The sequence below is a fragment of the Aegilops tauschii genome, chromosome 2, assembly GCF_002575655.3.
Source record: "Aegilops tauschii subsp. strangulata cultivar AL8/78 chromosome 2, Aet v6.0, whole genome shotgun sequence".
Lineage (NCBI taxonomy): Eukaryota > Viridiplantae > Streptophyta > Magnoliopsida > Poales > Poaceae > Aegilops > Aegilops tauschii.
Genome location: NC_053036.3, coordinates 517,660,842 through 517,668,075, shown reverse-complemented (window position 1 = coordinate 517,668,075; position 7,234 = coordinate 517,660,842). Strand labels below are relative to the sequence as shown.

The 7,234-nt window shown below is 54.0% G+C and overlaps 1 protein-coding gene across 1 annotated transcript; it reads right to left on the bottom strand.

Annotated features, from left to right (window-relative positions):
- Nucleotides 1-4,995: 4,995 nt before the first annotated feature.
- LOC109731493 (amino acid transporter AVT3B) lies at nucleotides 4,996-6,967 on the bottom strand. Its single transcript, XM_020290669.4, has one exon. The coding sequence runs from the start codon at nucleotides 6,767-6,769 to the stop codon at nucleotides 5,288-5,290; it is 1,482 nt and encodes a 493-aa protein (XP_020146258.1). The 5' UTR covers nucleotides 6,770-6,967; the 3' UTR covers nucleotides 4,996-5,287.
- Nucleotides 6,968-7,234: the final 267 nt, after the last annotated feature.

Below are 7,234 nucleotides of genomic sequence, written 5' to 3'. Positions count from 1 at the left end.
ATCTTAATACTTTTCTCGTAGTTGCGGATGCTTGCGAGGGAGTTAATCATAAGTAGGAGGTTTGTTCAAGTAAGAACAGCACCTAAGCACCGATCCACCCACATATCAAATTATCAAAGTAGCGAACACGAATCAAACCAACATGATGAAAGTGACATGGTGAAATTCCCGTGTACCCTCAAGAACATTTGCTTATTATAAGAGACCATTTTGGCCTGTCCTTTGCCTCAAAAGGATTGGGCTACCTTGCTGCACTTTTGTTATCGTTACTTGCTCGTTACAAATTATCTTGCTACGAAATTACCTGTTACCGACTATTTCAGTGCTTGCAGTTAATACCTTGCTGAAAAACCACTTGTCATTTCCTTCTGCTCCTCGTTGGGTTCGACACTCTTACTTATCGAAAGGACTACGATTGACCCCCTATACTTGTGGGTCATCACCTCCCCACTGCTCACCCCGTCCATACCTCCACTCGTATCACCGTGGGTTACGGTTCATCGCTTCCTATTACACATATTGGTCATGCTGCTTTTCCATCCAATTCCATGCCATTATCGTTATCTAACATACTTGTCTCTCCTGACCTTATTAAAAATCTTGTTTCCGTTCGTTCTTTTACATGTGAAAATCCCATCACTGTTGAATTTGACATGTTTGGCTTTTCTGTTAAGGATGCCCGTACCCGGATGGTGCTCCACCGATGTGACAGCCCTGACGAGCTCTACCCGGTCCACTCGTCCGCCTCCACCGCCGCCGCACCCATGGCGCTTTCCACCGGAGTGGACCTCTGGCATGCTCGTTTAGGACATCCCAACCCAGTTACACTTCGTCATATTCTTCGGAGTTTTTCTTTCACGTGTAATAAGATCGACGATCACACTTGTCATGCTTGTCGTCTTGGCAAACATGTTCGTCTTCCGTTTAGCACTTCATCGCATGTCGCATCATACCCGTTTGAGTTAATCCATAGTGATGTTTGAACTTCTCCTGTTGCAAGCAATACGGGCTATCTTTACTACCTTGTTATCCTTGATGATTTTGCGCACTATGTGTGGACCTTCCTGTTGCGGCAAAAGTCGGACGTTATCTCCACTCTCACCGCATTTTACTCTTATGTCTTCATGCAGTTTGGACGTCCCATCCATGCGTTGCAAACAGACAACGGGAAGGATTTTGGTAATCTTGCCATCCGCAACCTTCTCACCACACACAGCACGATATTTCGTCTCACTTGCCCGTATACTTTGCAACAGAACGGGCGCACCGAGCGCGTACTTCGCACTCTTAATGACTGTGTTCACACGCTTCTCTTCCATGCAACGTGCCACCACGTTTTTGGCCGGACGCGCTCGCCACCGCATCACTTCTCCTTAACATTTGTCCTTGTCGCACTCGCGGGAATTCTGCCCCACATCATCTTCTAGTCGGCACGCCACCGACTTACGATGAGCTACGCATCTTCGGATGTCTGTGCTACCCTAGCATTGCTTCCACTACTCCTCATAAGCTAGCTCCTCGATCATTGGCCTGCATTTTTCTCGGCTACCCACCCAACACCAAAGGCTATCGTTGCTATGATCCTATCTCACACTGTGTGATCACATCACGACACATTTACTTTGATGAGAAGGTCTTTCCATTTTAGCAGGTACCTTTGGATGTTGTGACACCGCCAGCTCCCAGTGGTCCTTCGGCGAGCCCCTCCGGTGATGGCCGCTCGAGAGCATCTCTCGAGCCGCCTCCTGGCTTTGAGGGCCCACCTCGCACCGTTAGTCGAGTTCCTTCCCGCCCGGCTGCCTCGGGGGCTTTGCCCCTCCTTGGGTCGGTCACACCGACCTCGACGCCCGTGGCATCCCCGGCGCCCCTCACGTCGTCGGCGCCCTCCACGCCGGCCTCCCTGGCGCCCATGGCGTCCACCTCCACCGGTGCGGCCTCGCCCGGTGTCTCGGGGGCGACGGGTACCCGTTGCCACCCCGGACCCGCTGCCCCGCCCGATGACTCGGTCTCGAGCTGGCATCCACCAACCGAGCATGCAGTATACCAGTGATGAGTATCTTCTCGCTGCCTCCACCTCCGAGCCGTCACCTCTCCCATCGTCAGCTCGAGCCGCCCTCCGGGATCCTCATTGTCTTGCTGCGATGCAGGAAGAGTCCGATGCTCTCCAGCGGAACCGCACTTGGCAGCTCGTCCCTCGGCCTCCCATCCCAACATCATCATCGGCAAATGGGTCTTCCAGCACAAGACTCGTCTGGATGGCACTCTTGAGCGCTACAAGGTTCGTTGGGTGGTCCATGGATTTCGGCAACGTGCGGGCGTGGACTTCACCGACACCTTTGCCCCGGTTGTCAAACCGGGCACGATCCGCACAGTGCTCCAGTTGGTCGTCTCTCATGCCTGGCCAGTGCATCAGTTGGATGTCTCCAACGCCTTTCTGCATGGCCACCTCGCTGAGCAGGTGTTCTGTCAGCAGCCCAATGGATTCGTCGACGCCGCGCATCCCGACCATGTGTGCTTGCTCTCCCGTTCTCTTTACAGGTTAAAGCAGGCGCCACGGGCGTGGTACCAATGTATCGCTGCCTTCCTGCAGTTGCTTGAATTCAGGTCCACTTGCTCCGATGCTTCCCTCTTTGTATATCATCAAGGAGCCGCTACTACATATTTACTGCTCTACGTCACGACATCATCCTGGCAGCATCCACTCCTGAGCTCCTTCAGCAGATTACTGCGCGTCTTCGTGATGAGTTTGCCCTCAAGGACTTGGGGCCCCTGCACTACTTCCTCGGCATCGAGGTGGTCCGACGGTCCGATGGGTTCTTTCTGCATCAGCAGAAGTATGCTCACGAGCTTCTCGAGCGCGCTGGCATGCTTAACTGCAAGCCTGCCGCCACGCCTGTCGACATGAAGGCCAAGGTCTCCGCCCTAGAGGGCTCTCCCGCGTCCGATGCAGCATTCTATCGCTCTATTGTTGGTGCCCTACAGTACCTGACATTGACGCGCCCGGACCTGAAGTAGGCTGTTCAGCAGGTGTGCCTCCACATGCACTCCCCGCGTGACTCTCATTGGGCCTTGATGAAGTGTATCCTCCGTTACATACGTGGCACCACGTCCTTGGGACTCACACTGACGGCCTCCGCCTCCACCGACCTTGTCGCCTACTCTGATGCGGACTGGGCAGGCTGCCCCGACACACGTCACTCCACCTCAGGCTACCGTGTCTACCTTGGGCCCTCACTGATCTCTTGGTCGTCCAAGCGACAGCCCACGGTTTCCCGCTCGAGTGCCGAGGCAGAGTATCAGGCAGTGACTAACGCCGTTGCCGAATGCTCCTGGCTTGGCCAGCTGCTCCAGGAGTTGCTTTGTGATGTTCACAAGGCCACGCTCGTGTACTGCGACAACGTCTCTGCCGTCTACCTCTCCACCAACCCGGTCCATCATCGCCGCACGAAGCATATTAAGCTCGATATTCACTTTGTTCACGAGCAAGTGTCCCTTGGGCGCTTTCGGGTTCTCCATGTCCCGACGGCGCAACAGTTCGCTGATGTGATGACTAAGGGATTGCCTACTCCCGTCTTTGAGGAGTTCAGGTCCAGTCTCTGCGTCTCCGGCGACGCTTCGACCGCGCGGTGGTGGGGGTGTGTGGAATATATGGTTTGCGTGTATATTGTATATCCTGGCCCACCTCCTAGTCTTTGTATAGTTGAGGTCGAGGCCCACATTGTACACCATATATACATGCTTATGCACCCGATCAATACATTGAGAGTTGCATTGCCAAAACTTATCCTTCTACACATGCAAAGATTTTTTTTTCTTCAGAGGTATCTTTATCTTCCAGATCTTCTTGTTATTATCAACTGGCACATCAGACTGGATTAACGCTCTATACGTAGACTCCACTGAGAATTGACCATTCCCATGTAGGTTCCGTCGAAATATATCAGACCCATATGACAATTGCACCGTGGACAACCGCTGGAGCAGGATGTACCACAATTTGAGTCTGGATCCAATTAAATCTCTTCTGAACGCCACATTTGGTGGAAATGATTGCATTACCGTAGCGATAGTATCACCCTTGTGACGCACAATGTTGTATAGAGCCGGATATTGTTCTCGGAGTGTGGCCTTCCCTAGCCACTTGTCCTCCCAAAATCTAATTTCCGAGCCGTCCTTAATCGAGAAGGATCCATAAGAGAAGAAATATTTCTTCGTGGCCATTAGACCCGCCCAAAAGTGAGAATCCGCGGGCTTCCAGTATACTTGGGATACCGCCTTGGAACCCACATATTTCCTCCTCAGGATGGTTTGCCATACACCATCTTGGGTCAGTAATTTAAACAACCATTTGCCAAGGAGGGCCCTATTCTTAACCTCAAGGTCATGAATGCTCAACCCGCCTTGGTGTTTGGGACGGCAAACCACACTCCATTTAGCTAGTCGATATTTCTTTCTCTCGCTATTTTCTTGCCAAAAGAATCTTGATTGGAAATAATTCAATCTACGTAGAACTCCTTTCGGCAACTGGAAGAAGGAAAACAAGACATCTATGTTTGTTTCTTATGATGACCACATATGTACTCTTTGTAATTCATCTGTCTAGTGAAATATATGTGATTAATAGTAAAAAAACACATATGCCTGCATAAATGTGGTCAGTGCCCATTTTAGCCGGTTTTGCTCTTTGGTGAAAAATCAGTATGAAATATAGCCGAAAAATAGACAGAGAACTTGAACAGAGGACAAAAAAATCAATCAGTGACCGTTCAAGCAAAAACTGATCGCCACTTTCAGAAAGGAAACTCTGAAGGGTGGGCAGCTCTGCAGTCCCCGGTGTAATTTTACTTCAAGCATCATGCATCAACACGAGAACTCCACAGATCACTGCGAAATAGAGATAAACGAAACAAGATCTTCTATCTGTAAGAAAAACAAAACCTACACAATCCACATCCTTTCAGAACTAGGCAAATTTGCTCAAACATACCCTAACAATTTTAGACAAAAAGAACATCTTGCATAGTAACATAAATACTCTGGTACAACACACAGGTTCGTTGTGGTCGCTTGATCCTTGGGACATCTATTACAATACAGATTTCGCCGTGGGATACCATGAGGGCCTATGCCATTTGCCTCTTCTTTACAAGCAATGCAAGGGACCAGATACTACCATGCCCAACTCGACATGGCAGCTGAACTGGACGGGTCTCAATGCTAATTACACTAGTACAATGTACACTTGAGCATTCCCGAAGAATCCATGTCCTTGTTGATGCAGTGATGCTTACGCGTTGGAAGCACCAAACATGTGCGCGAGTGACGTCCATGTCCCGGACGCCGAGAGCGCCAGGCCGACGACGATGACAGCCACATCAGCGATGAGCGCAGGCCACCCGATCTCGGCGCCTAGCACCTTCATGTGGAATGCGGCCGGCAGCACGAACCCGAGCAGGACGCAGACGCTGCTCCCGACGAGCGAGAGGAAGTCGGCGAAGTTGGGCACGAGCATCGCCATGAGCCCCACGAACACGACTAGGATCCAGCGCAGCCACCAGGCGTAGCGCTTCCCGTAGAGCAGGCGCTCGGCGACCTCGTACACCGGGTTCATCATCACCGGCATGGTGAAGAAGAGGTTGATGCAGAGGCCCAGCTGCACGGTGACCGACAGCCACCCGGCGCCGAGGTTGGTGGTGATGATGTCCCGCGTGGACGCGCCGAAGGCCAGGTAGCCCATGGCGCCGAACAGCCCGTACATGACGGCGATGAACACCATGGACAGCCCGAGCGTGCCGCCGAACTTGCGCTTGTCCGCGGCCTCCGCCTCCAGCGGCAGGACCATGCCGATGCCCTCGAACGCGTAGACGGCGACGCCGAGGCCGTAGAGGAGCTCGGCGGGGCCACCGAAGGCGAACACGGGGGGCCTTTCTGTGAGCCACGTGGACACGTCCTGGCCAAGCACGACGCCCATGGCGCCGAGATCCACGACGTCGGCGAAGATGCTGAGCGGCGCGAGGAGCGTGAGCGTCTTGATGGAGTTGAGCCCGAGCTGGAACGGAAGCATGACCCAGATGAAGAGCGCCTTGGCCGTGAGGAGAGGCGAGGACTCGAACGGGTCCCCGATGGGGTGGAGGTGCGCCAAGGTGTTGGCGATGAAGATGAGGTAGCCGACGCAGAAGCTGGCCTGGCTGAGCACTAGCATGGCGTCGACGGTGTGGCGGCCCGCGGCGCCGTACACGGCGGCGCCCAGGTCGCCGAAGGATGCGATCTTGGGGTGCTCGTCGGCGAGGCGGCGGCGGCAGCCGACGAGCAGCATCATGCAGTGGAAGGTGAGCCCGGCCACGGCGAGGAGCAGGATGGAGCCCGCCGCCCAGCCCGTGCGGGAGAAGGTGTAGGGGAGGCCCAGCACGCCCGATCCGACCACCGCGATGAAGACGTTGGCGAAGGTCTTGGGCTGCGACGACAGGCGCGCGCCGACGCCCGCGCCGCCGTGCTTCGGCAGCAGCGCCGCCGCGTCGAGGCCGGAGGAGGAGGAGCTCGCCTCCTTGTCGAACCCCATGGCGGGCGAGGACCCGAATCGGACGCAGGATCGAATTGGCTGGTGAGATCTCTTGCTGCTCGAGGCGATTGAGCTTACTACAGTGACGTGTTGGGTGCCCAGGAAATTGGGGATTTGGGGGCAGCCTCGGTCGTTAAAGCTGCCGTTCTGTGAAGGGGAACGAGGTGCCGTGGACTTTCTTTTGGGGAAAATAGCATGGACTTGGTCCATGGAAATGCTACGATGGTGCTCTAGTTCTATACGTCTTGTGGTGGGTACCGGTGCGTGAGTTCTCTATGTAGACCGCCGGCGGGTGGAGTGGTGGACTCACCTCCTGCTGTTGGCGAGCTGCCGGAATTGTATCGGACGAGCACACTGGTCGGCGGGACTGGTTCAGTGCTCGTGGCTTATGAGTTATGACCAAATTGTAGGTTCGTTAAGGCATCTCCTCCCTCTCAAATCACCCGCATCCATCCAGACCAGGTTATCCGAACTCGTTTTAATAACAATGATACTCGGTCCGGACGTCCATTTTTCCGTAAACCGGAAGGGGGGCGTTGCTAGAGTCCGGACCACCGCCACATAGTACTCGGACACCCTCGACCCACTTAAGTCTCACTTCTGGTCCACTTTTCTTCCACTCCTCCTCTATACCCCTGTTACTTTGCATCCGCACCCTCCTCGTCCGGCGTTGTC

Bases quoted from the DNA above. Each gene is read 5' to 3' on its own strand.
- LOC109731493 (XM_020290669.4), bottom strand. From the start codon at position 6,769: ATGGACCAAGTCCATGCTATTTTCCCCAAAAGAAAGTCCACGGCACCT.